The 18232-nt window shown below is 37.3% G+C and overlaps 2 protein-coding genes across 4 annotated transcripts in view; one reads left to right on the forward strand and one right to left on the reverse strand.

The window, feature by feature from the left end:
• The window catches only part of fgf14 (fibroblast growth factor 14), a 131516-nt gene extending 125544 nt beyond the window's left edge, over positions 1-5972 (forward strand). For both annotated transcript variants that reach the window (XM_087804850.1, XM_087804849.1), the window contains exon 5: positions 1290-5972. In XM_087804850.1, coding sequence (XP_087660976.1) covers positions 1290-1432 — 143 coding nt within the window. In that variant the 3' untranslated portion in view covers positions 1433-5972. The remainder of the gene's footprint in view (positions 1-1289) is intronic.
• The window catches only part of itgbl1 (integrin, beta-like 1), a 51423-nt gene continuing 38974 nt past the window's right edge, over positions 5784-18232 (reverse strand). For both annotated transcript variants that reach the window (XM_087804847.1, XM_087804846.1), the window contains exons 9-11: positions 13904-14050; positions 10164-10277; positions 5784-8531 (exon numbers count right to left, since the gene is read on the reverse strand). In XM_087804847.1, coding sequence (XP_087660973.1) covers positions 8443-8531; positions 10164-10277; positions 13904-14050 — 350 coding nt within the window. In that variant the 3' untranslated portion in view covers positions 5784-8442. The remainder of the gene's footprint in view (positions 8532-10163; positions 10278-13903; positions 14051-18232) is intronic.

The following is an 18232-nucleotide window of genomic DNA, read 5'->3' on the forward strand; positions in this document are numbered from 1 at the left end:
CACTGTGAGTTAAATGGTTTGACTAATAATGATGACAGAACGCCCGACATAAAGTGAAAGAATTTTGGCTTACATTTTTTAGATAAGGTTTCAAAGGCTTTCATTCTTTAAAGGATGTTTTCTTGCGACTTTTAGCCATGGGTCTCAAATTTGTGGGAAGTTCTGCGGCCCTCAAAGCTTTAAGTGCATCTTTGCAAAACGTCAGCTGATAAAAGAATGAAAAAATAAATGACACAAAAAAACTGTCACAAAACAAAAAAATAGCGTTGTTTTTATGTTTTGTGACAGTGTTTATTGATTAGCAATAATGTTTACTGTTGCTGATATGTTTATTATAATTGTATTGATTATTGTGTTTATTTTAAGTTATTATTTTAGTTTTGTTAATAATGATTTTATTTTTATTATTGTTCTGTGTGATTAGTTTGTAATTATAATTGTTGTTTTAAATCGTATTATGTAAACTGAATGTCATGATCTGCCACAAAATTAAGATTATATCATAAGGCATATGGCACTTCACCTCTAGATTCTGGGTTCAAGACCAGTCTAGTTCTTGTTAATTTAATGTGATTATTTTTTTAATCTTTTTTTTTGATGTAGAGAATTCAATATTTATGTATTAGTCTCAATAAGAGAAATTGTCTTGAGGAATAACTAGACATTGAAAAATAGGCCAACTCTCGTTTTCTTCTTTTTGATTAGACATTATTTATATTCTCACTTTATTGAGAGTTTATTCTGAAGAATGCACTGTTATTTCTGCAATTTGTTAGACTAGAAGAGAAATATTAAGTTCTATACTGGCTTATGACGTAAACAGGGTAAATAGCCATTCATGAATTAAAATATTTAAATTATAAGACATTATAAAACAAATTATAAGTTAGATATATCCAGCCATTTTATTTTGAGACCCCTGGTTTAAACATCTTTGTAATGGTGTGTTATGGGTACATTGGTTGTCTTGATATTTTTCATTTTAGCTGATAAATAAGAACTAAAAACAAGTATGTTCTTAACCTTTGTATTATCTCTGGGTCAAGGTTAAGGCCTGAAAACAAATGTGTTTGTGGTATCCCATCTGTATTTATTTCTGGAAGCCAGGGAGGTCGTTCACCTTGACTCAGAAACAAGACAAGGGATACCAGAAACACATTTGTTTTCAGGCCTTCGGATCATCTTGACCCAGTGATAACAGGGATACAAATCGTATCTTTGCTGGAAATCAAGATGGAGACTGAAACTTAAAGTGTCTCACTGGCTGTTTTTTTCTCCTGCTCCTCCAGTCGCCATGTACAGAGAGCCATCATTGCACGACGTTGGAGAGACTGTGCCCAAGGCGGCGGTACCCGCGAGTAAAAGCACAAGCGAGCCAGCGGTGATGAACGGAGGTAAACCCGTCAGCAAGCCCGACAAACCCCCCACATAGCCACTCCTGACCGGGTGGGGGGGGGGCAAACATGACGTGGAGTCCAGCCTTCTCCTCGCAAGACCCTCTTGCTTCTGTGGACGAGCTGCTGGCGAACCCCGTGTTTTCCACTCCTCGTCCTCCTCTCACTCCTCCCTTTTGCCTTGTCCTCCTGTTCTTTACCGGCTGTCTCGACGTGGATCCCGAGGCGGCTCTAGCACAGGAGGAGAGGAGGACCTCTGATCATGGGATGCCTTTTAGACTCCTCTGAGACTACCAGAATTCATGTGGGGGAGTTTTACAGCCATGATGGTGGTACTTTTGCTTGCTCTCGGTTCATACGAAAAAAAAACAAACAAAAAAAAAACCTTCATGTCCTTCGCAGAAGAGCCTGCACCTTCAGATCTATTTTCTATACTACAGTTCACCAGCTCTGTGCTGGATTAGACGCTGTATAGATAGAGTAAATATTAGGACTGTTGTCCTCTATTTTTTATGACTACATCCCTCTCTTTCTATATCCAATCACTCTTTCTCTTTGAGTTTGAAAGCGAAGCGAGTGATTTTCTACAGCTGGGATTTTGCCTACAACATGCAAACGGAAGGTGGGAATCCGAGAGGTTTTTTTCAGTTGGTTAAACATTCTACACGTCAGTCATATTTGTCGATCCAGCAGATACTCACACGCCGCGCAACAACGTGCATGTGGGCGGTAAAAGCGCTTCAAGGAATGATGTAAAAACATATCAAGTCCCACCGGCGGCATATTCCCGGGCCCCCTTTCTCTGGTAAAAAACCCGAAGTCTATTTTTCTTTAACCGTATTTTCCGAGCGAGGGCTCTAGGAATATCTCTAGGCCTTGTAGGCCTCCTGTCCTTCCGCTCACTGACTTCTGTGGCCGCGGCCATTTTCCGCCGACATCGCGTACTTGGAGAGCCACCGAAAACAAGATGGCCGCCAAAAACAAGTAACCGGCTGCATCGTCGACTTTAAGCATGGGCAAGATTAATATTATGTTATCGTCTTCTTGCAGCAGATATACAAGCTTTTATTGTAACATTTTCATGATATAGGTCTAAGGGGTAATAAATATTCAAATTTTTAAATGACTTAATATTATTATTATTACCAGAAGATTTGCCTCCTAGCTCAGCATGCAGAGTCCAGTACGGATCATTGCGGCCAGTCGCGTGCCTGTTTTTTCGGACTCTGGACTCTTGGATCTCCCGGCATGCAAAAAAAAACAAAAAAAAAAACAGTCTCCCAGTCCCCCACTGGGCCAAACGTGCCTACGCCCACCCGACACATTTAACTAGTGGACACGTAGCATCGATCATTTATGAACAAATCCACTCTCTTCATCCTGAAATGACCAAAGTCTATTTTCCATTCTCCAAGAACTGAAATAAATAATAATAATAATAATTAAAAAAAAAAGATTTAAAATACCATCCAAGCTTTTTTCACTGTGATAGTAACCGACTAAACCCACCCACCGCTCAGACCTCCTCCTCAAAGGTCTTGACTTGATGTCATTTTGGAAAAAAAAAAAAAAAGTTTATATACCGTCAATTATTCACGTGCATGTGTTTTTCTACACGGAACAAGGTTTTTTGGGGGGGCGGGAAGTTGAACTGGCATGTTGTAGGCTCCGAGTTTCCCACTGCACTTTCTACGGATCTGTCATCACGACTGTTAACATCCAGCTGCTTTGTTGCTCGTCGTCTTTTCGCCCTGATCATTCTCTCAGATAGTCGCTGTGGGACGCTGCTGAAAAATAAATAAGGATTAGCGATTGATGAATGAATGTTTGTGCTCAGCGGGGCCGACCGTGCACTACACAACTTCTTAGATATTGAGTAACGGAAGGGGTTTTCCCTGTTGTTTGATTAAAGAATTAATGAAGTAGTTTCTAAAGTATTGGTGATTTGTAAAGCGCCTTTCTAGACCAGTGTCACAAAGCGCTTGAACAATCAAAAGTAATACACGGTTGAAAATAAACGCGTACAAATTTAAAAACACTAAAAGGCCAAGACAATATAAGAAAAACATAGGTGTTCCAGAAAAACAGGGAAAAGCTTGCACAAATAAGAAGGTATTAAGATGTTTCGGAAGATCGTTCCAAATCCAACCATGTTTTCTTCCGATGTAGTTTTTAAAATAAATGATTTTTCTTAAAACTAATTTGCAGATTCTCTGTTGGATTTGAACTCATGAATAAAATCAACTTCCAGCTACAATTATAAGAACAATCTAACATGTGTACTAACAAAAGACGTTGTGAAAGCGGCTACATGTTGTATGTATTTATTAATCATTGTAAAGATACAAAAAAAATAAGTATGGATTAAACCATATGAATTTTATTTCACCACATCAAAATAATGTATTGCATATTATTTTATCTGGATGACAGTTTGGTTTTCGGAGGTGGAGCCTTATTACTTTCACAAAATCCTATATCTTTTACGTGTCGTAAAATTTGCTTCCGTAACTATATTGGAATAAATTGTCATCCCAGAGGAGTCAATAAAGTTACTAACGAAGGACTAAAAAATCAATCATTTTATTGCCAACGATGATCATATAAAATCCGGTATTGTGACAGACATGGGCTGTGTCCCAAATCGTGCACTTCTGTACTTTCACTTAATATTTTGAGTACACAAGTGCGTCTACAGTGAGCAGCTTGCGAAAATGTAGTTCAATTGGCGCACTCAAATGGTCAGAACTTGAGTGTGGATCGATGGACTCTTTCCATAGTCAACGGCCGCCATCTTAGTGACGTCGATGACGGTAAACTGAAGCTACGATGAATCTTCGGAGCGGATACTGGCATAAATGTCTCGAGAAAAAACTTATTTTACCACAAAACAACTCAACAACAGTAATGACAAAATGAAACACAATTTAATAACTTGTTTTTATTGGCAAAAAGAGCTGTCAAGTGTTGGCGCTAAGGTTCCAACGGCTGGTTACAATCAGCGTTAAAAAGTAGTAGAAGAAGAAGCTGTCAAGTCATTTCCGGTAAGAGTGTAGCAGATGTGTGTTGATTTGAGACAATACTACCCTGTCCAAATTTGAACATTGCACAAGTAAGTGCACGGTAAGGCAGTGCACTTAGAGAAGTGCACGATTTGAGACACAGCAATGGTGTGACTTCTATCCTCTGCGAAACTCTTGCAGTGCCTTCTGGCTTTGAAGGACCTAAACTTGATATTGAACGTCCTCAGTCAAGAAGTTTAATTTGAGATGGTATTATTGAGGACCATTAACTTTCAACACTTGAAGAGCTTTTATGGAAGGTTTCGACTCAAAATAACAGAATGTATTCATGTAGAAGGTTAATGAGGAAAAATAAGCTTTATTTAGGTTAAATCATAGGTTAAAATTGATTTCTAAAAGGTTTTCTTAGAATAAGGAATCTGCATGTTGGGGATGAAAAGACAAACTCAGGTAGGAAACTTAAGGTATAAACGTCTGGTCTTATCATTCGTTGTGACGTTGCTCAAAGTTGTGTAGTGTTTGGTAGGCATCGGTCCGACGATCTTTAAAAAAAGTTTAAAGGAATTGATCAGAAAGCAATCAGGGAATTAAACCCCCGAAAAAAAAACAGGGGGACAAACTTCATACTCTACATGCTGGGCTGGATTCTAAAAAAAACCCTGTCTCAGCCGGAATTTATTTTCGTAAATGAACGACATGTGTTTAATTTGTGCTCATCTTCGTAAACTGGTCATGTGTGATGTTGCCTCCTGCTGTCACTTTTTGCTTTCCGGAGTTGATTTGTCGTCTAAAACCTCTTCTTTTGGTCCCATCAGTTGCATGGGGAGAAGGATGGCATTTGGTGAACTGCATGTAGTAGGTTATGTCTATCAGGAACTGTTGGTATGTACCTGCTAATTTCTACATACATATATGCAACTAGTTTGTCTTCACTATACAATCTGTGTTGGTTGTATACACACATACGATGAAAAAATATTATATGAAAGTATACTGTTATGTCAGTAACTTGCTGCAATATAAAGTGCAGTATATTATTGCACAAGTCATTTTGAGCAATCTCAAATTTTTTCGGAGGGGGGGAGTTTTCGGCAAGTGCAAGCATGTGATGAGGCCAACGTTACGAAATTCGGAATCGGTTTTGAAAACCTGAGCTTTTTGAGCTTTTATCTCAGCGATGCCACCTTTAGAGGGATGTAAACATTCAGCATGCCACATTTAATATCCCAAACTTTTGTTTCCTCCACTTTCCCCCCCGGCAACCTGTAACACTCCAGTCGACTGAGAAATGTTCGTCACGTACTTCTGGTACTGTATGGTTTTCCTCGATTTAAAGGGCGCGTGGTTTCACCGGACAGGAAAAAGGCACTGTTACAAAGATTTATTTTTAACAAACTTATATACTGTATACCATTGCAAGTATGCCCATTGGAGTAATGTCATGTTATAACAAATTTGTAACCATGTATGATTACGGTCTTCGCATTGTTTTCCATGCAAAATGTTGTGTCATGCGGCACATTCAATGTTTTATTATTAAAAAGGAAAATAAAAACCTCAAACATCTGACTCCAGAAGTCGACTCAGCGTTTCAAATACACACACAATGGGAAAAAAAACCATCTTTCCTTGTTGTATTTCTCCTATTGCACTCGTCATGTTAGAAACATCACATTTAATTCCAAAAGACTTTTGAGAAAACAAAATGTAGCCAGCACATTAGGAAAAAACGTAGATTAATGCTAACATGGAAACCAACAATGGATTGTTTTTTTTCTCCAAAACACGGCGACAAGTAAATATTTTATAGAACTTGAATCTACATCCAAACACCTTGAAGTTGTCTTCAAAGAGAATTTTTTTAAGATTTTATCAGAACTGACGAAAGTGGAGGTAGAATCTAGTTCAGCGATTCTTCACCCAAAATACAAACTCATTTTCTACTGTCATGTCAGCTAAGGGTTGGGATTATTTTCAGAGTAATCTGTTCGTTAAAAAAAAAAAAAAGTATATCCTTTCTAACGTAGCGACTGGAGCTCAGTTGTATTCATCTTTATCCAAAAAGAAACTTAAAAACATCCAAATATCTCAATGGTATCTCATATCGAAAGGATTTTTTTTCCAGAACTAGTGAAACAAGTCTATATATTTTAACCCTGTGTATAGCAGAATATGGAACAATAACTTGTTACACAAACACAAAGTACTCCTAAATGAAATTAGAAATTTGGGTGAAATAACCCCTTAACTTGTGGTTGATTGGACGGGAAGTGGTTCACAGATGGATTTTCTTTTCCTCGTCAAGGACATCATTTGGTCTGATTTTGTAGGTAAGAGTGTTTTTATGCAATAATACTTCACAGGTGTACCAATGGCACTAAAGGGAGAAACCTTGTAGTACAAAGTATCTGTATTTCATAGTACTATATAATCACAAGATTGGTGGAAATAACAAAGATTGGAGAAGGTTGCCTTTTTTTTTACTTTTTAAGAATTCAATTAAAGACTTGATGAGCTATTAAGGGTCCATGCAGGAGAAAAATGAAATGACTAAATTAATTATTGAAAAAAGAACAGACGATAGATAAAGCCTTCAACCCTAGATTAGAACGCTAACATGGGCTGTTTTTTCAGCCATTGTGTTGACGTCGTTTTCATTGTTTTAGTTGTATAGGTCCTTGGGTAGATTCCCTTCCCTAATGCCTGCTTTGTTTAACAGATGGGTGATAAGGAATTAATTATCTTTCTTTTATTCTCTTCTAGATTAGCTAATGTAATGGGTAACAACAGAAACCCAACTATACTAATTTTCCAAGATCTGGTAACATTTATTTTTTTTATATCTCATAAATTTTTCGTTTATTTTCTCTATATGTTGAATTTAGTGAAGTTAATTATTGTTGTGTCCTATGGGTTGATGTTGTCAGCAAGTAAGACCAACATGCAAAGCCATGTGTAAATTATAAAAAAAAAAGTGTAAAGTAACTGTACATTTAAAATATGGTCTCAGAACTTTTTAGAAAATAATATTTAAAGAATGGACGTTGGGAGGATGTATCCAATAAAATTATAACAAAACTATCTGATGGAAAGTGCCTGAGCTAAAGTATGTTTATCAAATTAAAAAAACGATAATATTTTAACTGTAGTACTGTTAGTGTTTTCATCACTGCTTGTGTAAAAAAAGGAATGTGGAAAGATGTCTCCATACCAGATATGATTTCCGACGGAGTAAATGCTAACCTGACCTTGAGTGATAATAACTTATTCTATTATTTTAAGTGGAAATATTTCGAGTAAGATAATTAACGGCTTTTAAAACCGCATGAAGATATAACAGCGAACTAACAGCTATGTGCTTCAAAATGGATTCAGACCGACATGTAAACTCTTTTTTTTTCTCACTTGTATACAAGTAAAACATGTGACTTTGAACCAAATCTGATGTATCTTCTTTGTTTACGTTAAAGCTTCAAAGCATGTTCCTAAATTGACCAAAAATGTGAAAAACATTAATCAACATATAATTCAAACAGAGATACCATACAGCAGGGATCCCCAACCCTTTCTATACCATGGACCACCAATATAAAGTGACCATCAAAATAATGATGTAATGCTGAGTCTGCGGAAACCCTCAGCTGGTTTCTCTGCAACAAGATGGTTTATATAGAATTTGGGTTTTCAATAGAATACAGACTCAATCTGGTCTTTTTTTAACTTTTCAGGCAGCGATAATACAGAAAAAATGAGTTGCTTGCGAATTGGTACCAATGGTTGGGGACCACTGCTGAACATAGAAACTCTATATTTGTAGAAAGAAATGTGGATTTAATATATATATATTAATTTGTAACATAAGAATTCAGTTTTTTTTATTGGTGTCCATGTTATCATAGCCGACGTACATCCTACATTACATTTTCTTCATGATCCAGTCTTCCTTCGTTTCATCCAGGACCTCACGGATCCTCGTGGTCCCGTCGGGGTCGTCCGGGCGTCGTTCTATTTTATCACCAGTGTCCTCAGTACTCTGACCCCACCCAGATCTCGCAAGCGTTCCCTGTCCAGCCGTCCCAGCACTCACAGGTGCCGCAGTTGCACAGGCCGTTCCCTGAGCAGAAGATGTGAGAAGAAAATGAATTAAAAGACAAGATTCCTCTTTTCACACCCTCTCCCCTCGGAGAGGCTCCTGAGTGGGGGGAAGGTTGCTGACTGCTCCGCTCCGGAGCTTTAGAGGTTCCCAGAGGTGGCGCTAACAACAGATGATGAATGGTGCACCTTAGAAAAGGTTGACGTGCGGGTCAGTCTGTAAAACCTTTTTTTTCCCTTTTTTTAAAAAATCGATTTAAAAGCATCAAAACCATTGTTAAATTGTGCAATATATATTTTGCTCCTTGTCGTAAATATAACATTTTTAGTTATTGTTTTTCTATGCTAGGAAAGCACCGTAGATTTATTCAAATTGCTATTTTATTTTATTTATTTACTTTAAGTACAAGCAAAAAAATATCAAATATATAAATAAAACTGGCAAATAATGCCAATCCTATGGTTTAAATGGCTCACTGGAACACAAACATATTCTGGGTGTTACAAAGACACCGTTTCTTTAGGTAACTTAACTTTTATCGTATGAAAAAATGTAGACAAGAATGTTAACAGAAGTAGCTGCATTCATTCTGAAGTGAAAACGGAAAACGTGGTGGTTAAAAGATATTATCAGTGAATTTCTTTTTTTATGAGTTGACAAAAATATGACCTCATGTAAATGTGCTTGAATATTTTTAAAAATAAATGTTGAAACTGAACCATTTCTTCTTATTTTTTCGGCAGACTAAATTTTGTTTTTGCTTCTAGCTTATACACTCTCTTCAATCTTGGAGGTTTTGCATCATGTTTTGTGAAAGTTCTGCTGGGAGGAAAATGTTCTATAATTTCATTTTGGTTATTTTAAGATACTCCTCCCTTTAAATTGACCTAAAGAATATCCAGTTTTATCATAATTCTAGCTGAAATACTCAACGTTGCCTCAGTAGCTCAGGTATGTTATATAGCAAGGATTGATATTAAAAAGTCATTAACCCGATAATCTCTGAAGAGAGAGCGAGAGGAGGAGTAAATTCAGATGAATTATATGCCTTATTATTTCAAGGTGAAATTATTCAAGCTTCAAAATCATCCTTATTAAATATGTATTAAATATGTTGTATGGAAATATGGGGTATTTTCAAGGGGGGTTAATATGCTGAAAGGTGCTAAACATATGGAATTCTTCCTCATGTAATATGTATCTAATATGGTTTCAATTTAATCAAAATTGTGACACATTTCAATTCTACCTTTCCCTGGAACACCTTCACAGAGAGCTCAGTCGTCTACATGCTAATTTTCAAGCTAACTTGTTGAGCGGTTTTAGAGGTTTTATAACTATATATATATACATATACAGTATATTTGTATACATATGTGTTGTTGGTCATTGTATTTGTACTGCAAAGTTAAATCCCCATTTTGGTTCTTCATAGGCCGTAAAGATTAGAGCTTAAACTTGTTTTTTAGAAGCGTATTCTGAGAAACATCAACCTTTAAGTGTGTCTACATCATGGCGCTCATCAAGTCTGACATTTAGAGTCACACCGTCTTGATGAGAAACATCTGGGAACAGCTGCTCCAGCTCCCGACAAACCCAGAAATACTTCCGCGTCTGTCGGTTTTCAGACGTTACGAGTCAAGTCAATTGTACCTGTGCAGACGAGGCCGTCGTGTTTGTCGCAATCCCGGTCGTCGCACTCGCAGAACTCTCCCGACACCCACCAGTCCTGGGTGGAGCAGACGCACTGGCCGCAGTGGCAAGAACCTGCGGGCAGAAAATGTTGAAAGAAGGTCATTTAAAACTGGATTTCACAGAGAAAACGTTGAAGTCTACGTCGCGGTTTCTCATAAACGAAGTCCGCCAGGATTAATCTCCTCTCGCTCTCGTCGTCGCAAAGTTACTTCAGAGATGTGAGATCTCCGCCCGGGTCAAACTGTGTGTTATATAGTTCTGCCTCCAGGAAAAACCAATCCACCGGTGCTTTGAATTCTCTCTCCTCCTCGCCAGCTCCTTCCTTCTCTCAAAGGCGTCGGGGATAATAAGGTGTCAAAGATTGGTGGAACGGCCCGGCTGCTGAGAGAGAAACAAATCTGCTGCTGTCGACTTTATTTCTTCCACGACTCACACCCTGAGGTCCAGCGACAATCTATTCAACCAAGGTACATTCTGGGGAATATACCTTCTTTTTTTTATCTACAGTGCTTATATCTCAGAGATGTTGTGACAGCACACGAGAAATATTGTTAAACATTTAACAGGTTTATAGCTACCTTTTCACACCTGTTTATATGTACAGTATATATATATATATATATATATATATATATATATATATTAGAGCTTTAAAATGTTCCCTTAAAACAAATCATTATTATAATTATTATTGTATCATTTATTGGATTTCTCTCTCATATTGCCTTATCTGGGTCACATCATTGGAACATGTATGTTTTTGGAATGTAGGGGGAAACTGGAGTGCCTGGAATAAACCCATTAAAGTATGGGGAGAATGTACAAACTCCTTGAAGTAAAGCAGCAAAGTTATTGCTCTGAGTTTGTAGTACTACTACACTGTGTGGCCGGTATTATTATTACCACTATTATAAGTAGTAGTAATAATAGTAATACTTCTCATATATTATTATATATAATTATGCATAAGACAAAATAATGGAAAATATAATAAAAACAAATACTTCTACTAATTCTACTTTTAGTAATTCTACTTCAAGTACTAATTCTACTACTGCTTTTACAATTCCTACTTCTACTACTTATTCTACTTCTACTACTACTTCTTATGCTAATAGTACTACTTGTACTACTAATTCTAATTCTACTACTACTACTACTAAATCTACCACTGCTTTTACTCATTCTACTTCAGCTATTAATTCTACTTCTACTACTAATTCTACTACTGCTTTTATTAATTCTACTTCTAATACTAATCCTACTTTAACTACTAATTCTACTTCAACTACTACTTCTGCTATTTCTACTACTAATTCTACTACTAGTTTTACTACTTATACTTCTTCTTTTACTACTCTTTTACTTCTACTCCCACTAGTACTACTTCTTCTACTCCCACTCCCCCTACGTCTTCTACTTCTACTACAAATTCCACTACTTTTTTCTTCTTCTCTTTATTCTTTTTATTCTTCACCTTTGTATTCTTGTTTTTTCTTTGCAACCTTTTTCAGTTCATTTCAAAGTCTTCACGTCAGTCTTTTTCTTTCATGCCATCATTTTAACTCTTTCCGCACATTTTTAATTTGAACACTAATTCAATACTTTCGAGCATTTCAGTTTACAGATTCAGCATTTAGACTGCATATTCTTCCGGAAATGGCAAGTTTTCTAGTTGTTTATTTATTTATTCAGTTTTCTTTTAAACAACTTCTCTATGTCTGCCAAGCTCTTGTTCCCAGCATGTGGAAAGTGACATCCATATATTAGCCTCATGAACATCAGTTGTGCAGCGACATCTGAAAGCCAAACATCGCGGCGTTGACGCCCCGCTCGGCTCGACAGGGTGTCACCCGAAGCACTCGTCTATTTCTGTGGATCCACCGCAGCACAACACAGAAGGCACATCCTTTGTGTCGCATGACGGCTCCGACTGATATGATTTGAAGCTTCCATAACCAGAACTGAGAGCAACCGCTTTAGAGTACTAGACCTGTCAACATCAATTGATTATTGATCATCGGTATTGAACATGTGATCAGTCACAAGTGATGGCTCGATGGAGTGAAAGTCAATAATGTACAGGAAAAAATAACTATCGATCCATTAGGTTGAAAAATGTGCTGGCAAATATTGAACGTGGATTTGTGAATATTTATGATGAAATTCTTTAGATAATCTTAGTGTGTTTTTTTCTAATTAGACACGATTTCAAGGTTGATATAGTAGTGAGTATTTGATAAAACACAGACATCGTTTTTGGTTGTCATTTGTGTTGTACTGATGAAGTCTTCATCTGAGTCATTGGGTTTTTAGTTTTTTCAAGTGTGAAGTAACATGAGTTTGTGTCTCTTAAACTCGCCTTTTCTCAGACGGTCAAAAAGTCACCTGTCAAAATGAGCAAAACACAAACTCTTTCTGAGATCATCTTGTTCAGAACATCAGCCCAAGGCCACCGCTGATTCAGCATTATGGTGAGATGTATTTTTTCATGCACTTTTTTGTGTTGTTTTTTAAAGTCTACATTTAACTGGTCCACAATGAAAATAAAATAAGAGACCCCCTGCTATATAGCATGATTTGTGTTCATCCAAAATAAATAAAAAATTGACACAAGCTGGTTTTCCTTCAACCATTGAACTACACAAAGCATAAAAGCATAAAATACACTTAAATCTCTTAAAGGGATATTTCCATTTTTACTCATTTTCTACTCACCCTCATGTCAACTAAGTTTTGGGTTTATTTTCAGAATATTCTGTTTCTTTTAAGAGTTATAGACAAAAATGTTTGTTCATTTTAATGTAGCTACTGGAGCACAGTTGTCTTCATCTTCGTCCAAAAAGACGCTTAAAAAACATCCAAATACCTTCATACTGCTCGTCTGTAACGTCCATCTTGAATTGAAGCCTCGACATGAGAAATTGATCCCGGAAAAACTTAAACAAGTCTATATTTTGAGCTTGTTCGTAGCAGAAGCTTATGGGCTAACATGCTACACAGGAAGGAAGTACTCTGGGTAAATATAAGCACTTCCTGTCTATTCTCTAAACTAGAAGGGCTTGTGATATACACTGAGGCTTTATTATAAGATGAATATTACAGAAGAGCAGTATGGAGGTATTTGAATGTTTTTAAGCGTCTTTTAAGCGAATTTTGAGACAAATAACACTGCCAAAATCTCAGGGTGTTCACCATCCATCTTTCTCTAGTGGAGTGTCTAGGGATGAGAGTTTGGATGGAATGAGGACATGTTTAAAGGGAAACCTTATGAAAATAATTTAATTCTCACTGTACCCGTATACCCCTGCAAGACGTAAGTCAGGGACTCCCTCCTGATTTACTTCTGTCCTGAATTAGCCTGAAGATTTTCACCTGAAATCACCTTCCACCATCTTTAAAATAGTCATGAAGCTTCATGAAACAGTGTCATGTTGTTGAGAGGTCAGTAGGTGGCGCCATCAGTTTAAAAATTATATTTCATTAGAACAGTTGTTCAAAACAAAGTAAAATAGTGCCGCCATCTAGTGGACTCTGACAATAATGACACTGTTTCATGAAGCGTCATCAGACCATCACTACTCACTAGTCTTCCCTGTCATATTCATGAGCAGATAATCAAAACAAACGTTCATCTTTAAAAGGATGTTCTGTGTTTTTATTGACAAATTCTTGAGTGACAGGGATGACGTCCGTACCTTTCCCGCTACACAAGACTCCGTCCGAGGTCTCGCAAAGCTCCTTGCTCTGTGCGTCACTCAGATCGCACGACCTCGGGTACTGGCACAACTTCCCGAACCAGCCTTTCTCGCAGATGCAGCGCCCACAGGAGCAGTAGCCGTGACCTGTTGGTGGAAGGAGACCAACGTTTAGAAAAACATGATGGAAAAAAAAAACCAAAATAAGAAATCTTCGGAAGAGGCTGGTGACTCATAATATCCTGGAGCCTAATTGAGTTCAGCATTTACATGGAGCCAAACGACTATTCAAATTATCTAATAAATCAGGACTTGTGAACGAAAACACATTAATTTCCTCCTTCTTTCTCCTTGCCTCTTTCTTTTAGGTTCCTTTTTTTTACACACAAATCTGTTTATTTAACCATTCTATGGCTCAATTCCACACCAGTGACCAGAGCACATTTAAATCTTATGGCTTAAGAAATAACTGTTTGAATGAACTGTATTTTTTGGCCTCATAACCTAAAAACCTTTAAATGGAATGATTAATTATGAACCATATTAACATTAACAAATGTTCACTCCCTTTTTCTTTTCTTTTTTTCAATTGAGGAACGCAATTTCAACTGTTAACCCTTGTGCTATCCCAGGGTCAATGGGACCTGGAGGTCTGAAAACTAATGTGTTTATGGTATCCCTTGTGTTGTCTTTGGGTCAAGGTGACGCAAAGGCCTAAGAACAAATGCGTTTGTCGTATCCCTTGTGTTGTCCCTGGGTCAAGGTGACCTGAAGACCCAAGAACAAATGCGTTTGACGTATCCCTTGTTGTGTCTCTAGGTCAAGGTGAACGGCCTCTCTGGCTTCCGTAGATACTGTACATATGCAGTGGTGGAGGTCGTTCACCTTGATCCAGAAAAAACATTTGTTTTCAGGCCTCAGGTCATCTTGACCCAGAAGGCAACACAAGAGACACCACATTTGTTTTCGAGCTCCAGGTGACCTTGACCCAGAGATAACAGGATTTCAAACAGTTGCTGAAAGTGTACTTTTGAATGTTTTTAATATATTTTTTAAAATAAATTCTCTTGAATTTGCTTCCAAAAAGAAAAATCTATTTTCTTCTCAATCCCTCTCAATAAACTCATCAATGCAGCTTAATGTGTTTGGTTATCCTAAAGGATCATATATTGTTTTAAATATGGTTGTTCATTAATGGTTTCCTAATATGAATATCTTCATTTAAATCCATATAGATTTAATTTTGTTTGTATAATATTTCAATCTTCCTAATCTTCATCAACCTGAAACCAAAAAAATAAAGTGAAAAAAAATCAGGATTTAGCCTTGAGTTTTTTTTCTCAGTTCACATTTTTCTGGGTTCAAGAGTTCTCCAGTAGAGTGTTTTTATCATCGGTGGTCCGGCTGAGAGCGCGGCAGCCCTTTGACGGACGGGTCACGAGCTTGAATGGAGAGGCTCTTCAACTACCATTTCTCACGTCATGGCAAAAACAGACCAGAATACAGCAATGTGGGCTCCGTGGATAAAAGCCCGGAGCACTTAAACCTCAGCAATGGCTCAGTCTAGGGGAAACATTTGGTGGTTTCGATAAGCTGGTTTAGGGTTTTAAAGTAAAACAAGACACTACATTTTAATAGACGATTGTTGGTAACTTGTGTTTTTGTTCTCATCAGTATGGGTCTGTTTGTACAACACTCTCTTTTCATTTTCTCTTTTTTTTCATTTTAAATTTACATAAGAAAATGGTCTTAAGCCCCGCCCAATTTCGTTTACCGTAACCACACACACTCTGCTGTGATTGGTCAAATATCAAGGGTTGTCATACAGCGTCATCAATCCAGGAAGTCTTCACCTCCAAGGGATGTGAATAAAGAAAGAAGCTGCTGCAGGAGGAGTGAAGACCATATTTACTGTATGTCATAATGGGCTTCGCTCTTGTAACCTCTCGTTCGCTTGGACTTCAAGATTGGATTTGAACATTTGAAACATGTGAAAGATTCAGTAGAGTTGTTTTTTTTATTTGTTCAGGCTTTTCCTTAATTTTAAAACTTCTGCGTTGTTCTCAGTATTATCTTGACCTTTAAAGTATATATTTTATTGAGTATTGTTTTGATTGTTTAAGCGCTTTGTGACCCTGGTCTGGAAAAGCGCGTTATAATATATATAAATACAAATTACTTACTTACTTTTAACATGAGTGGCCCTTTAAATAAATACTTTTGAATCTATATAACTACAGTGAAACCTACAAAGCCCCAGACAGGTCCAACAATTTAAATTCTTTAAAATATGGATGTCAGTACTTTAACTTAACTTAACATTGATATTCTCCCTAGAAAGATGGCTTTACTACATAGTGGTTTGTTTCTCTTTTTATTTCGGTTGCTACTGAGACCCAGACATGCCATGTTAAAAAAAATATATTAAATTAAAAAAAGTACAGCCATCTATAGGCAAAATAACAAAAGTTTACGATTGTACAATTAAAAGTTTTTTCCAAACAGCCTTACCTAACCTAAAAAATAAAATTGATAACATTAGTCATAGCTAACGGAACTATACCGCCAATCACTATGTTGCAGATGAGGTGCTTGATTATACATCCCATTATGAATCTGTATTTGCGACTTTGAATTGAAAACAATACAATTCATAATCAGTCCAGGATCGAAAAATAAAACCTGAAAAACGTAATGTATAATTGATAAATATTGAAGACAAATTATTTTTATTTTTAAAGGTCACCTCACCAAAATCCAGCAGCAGCTCTCTCCTTAAATTCAGAATCTCTAAACTTGGTTTTGTTACCCATGGACAGAAATGATTGTTCACCAGGTTACAAAAGAGGGGCTTCATACAATTTAAATTTGCCCTGGTTAAAGGTTTGGTAAGTGGCAATTCTCTGTGCCTTGTTTAGTCAAAGCAGAACATTCTTCATCGACTTTAAGGTGCATTTTTATTAATGTGACACTCTCACATCTGAGAAACCTGAGTGTTGTATTTGTATTGAAGACATCTCTTGTTCAACACTGCAGAAAACTGACCAGAAACTGTTTCCTTCAACTGAGAAAAATCTCTAAACTTAGGAAAATGTTGTCGGAACATGATCTGGAGCTTGTAATCCATGCATTTGTTTCTTCTCGCCTGGACTATTGTAACAGTTTGTTTTCATGTCTTAACAAGAAGGAGCTGTCTCGCCTGCAGTTGATTCAGAACTCTGCAGCGAGAATTCTAACCTGCTCAAGTAGAAGAACTCCGATCCTTAAAACTCTTCACTGGCTTCCAGTTTCTTGAAGGATCAACTTTAAAATTCTGGTTCTTACTTTCAGATCTATTCATGGTCAGGTTCCTCCTTACATCAGTGATCTGATCCAACCTTACACCCCAGCTCGGGCTCTGAGGTCTGTGGATTAGAATCTACTGATGGTTCCACGCACACGATTCAGGACCAGAGGAGAGAAATCTTTTCAGGCTGTTGCTCCTAAGCTTTGGAACGATCTTCATCTCTCTTTGCGCTTGATGGAGTCTACTGACAAACATCTTAAGACGTTTCTATTTGTTCAGGCTTTTCCTTGATTTTCTGGAACTCCTGTTGTGTAATCAGTTTTATCTTGACCTTTAAAGTATATACTTTATTGAATTTATTGTTTAAGCGCTTTGCGACCCTGGTGTGGGAAAGCGCTATACAAATAAAAATTACTTACTTACTTAGATCATCCAATAAACTTTACATGTTTTCTTTATTGTTTATAATCCTCAATGTATAGTTAGTTGCATTTGAAATTGATGCTGACAATTCTTCATTTGTTTTCTGTTTTTTGGTGTGTATAATACTTGAGCAAAAACGTTTTTGACAAGTATTACAAACAAAAGAAAAATCCCTTGACATCATCCGAACGTTTCTATCGACGGGATGCACTGATGTAGACAGAGGAGGATGTGTGATGCCCCAAATAACAGTTGTCAACGCTGAAGTGTATTTGCCGCAGAAGCATGCGTGGCTGCCTCGGATCAACTGGACTGTGAGAGCAGTAAATGACTTCGGACGAACGGCAAACCTTCGTTCAATTAGTCTGCACCTGCTGCTCACTCGGGCCTGGACTGAGGTGGAGCTGAGGCTGGCGGAGGAAGCGGGGGTTAGTTCGCTGTTAGATGCAGTAATTGAGGCTGTATAGCGAGAGGAGGTGAGCGGCCATTTGGTTGAGAGGATAAGAAAAGAAGAAATAATTGCGTTTAAAAAATACGGAGCCCTGGAGGTGACACAGATGTCATTTTTTTTATCTCGAGAACACTATCTCCAGATATACGCATGACGTTTTATCGGTATC

This window comes from Callionymus lyra, chromosome 12, assembly GCF_982586985.1.
Source record: "Callionymus lyra chromosome 12, fCalLyr1.hap1.1, whole genome shotgun sequence".
NCBI lineage: Eukaryota > Metazoa > Chordata > Actinopteri > Syngnathiformes > Callionymidae > Callionymus > Callionymus lyra.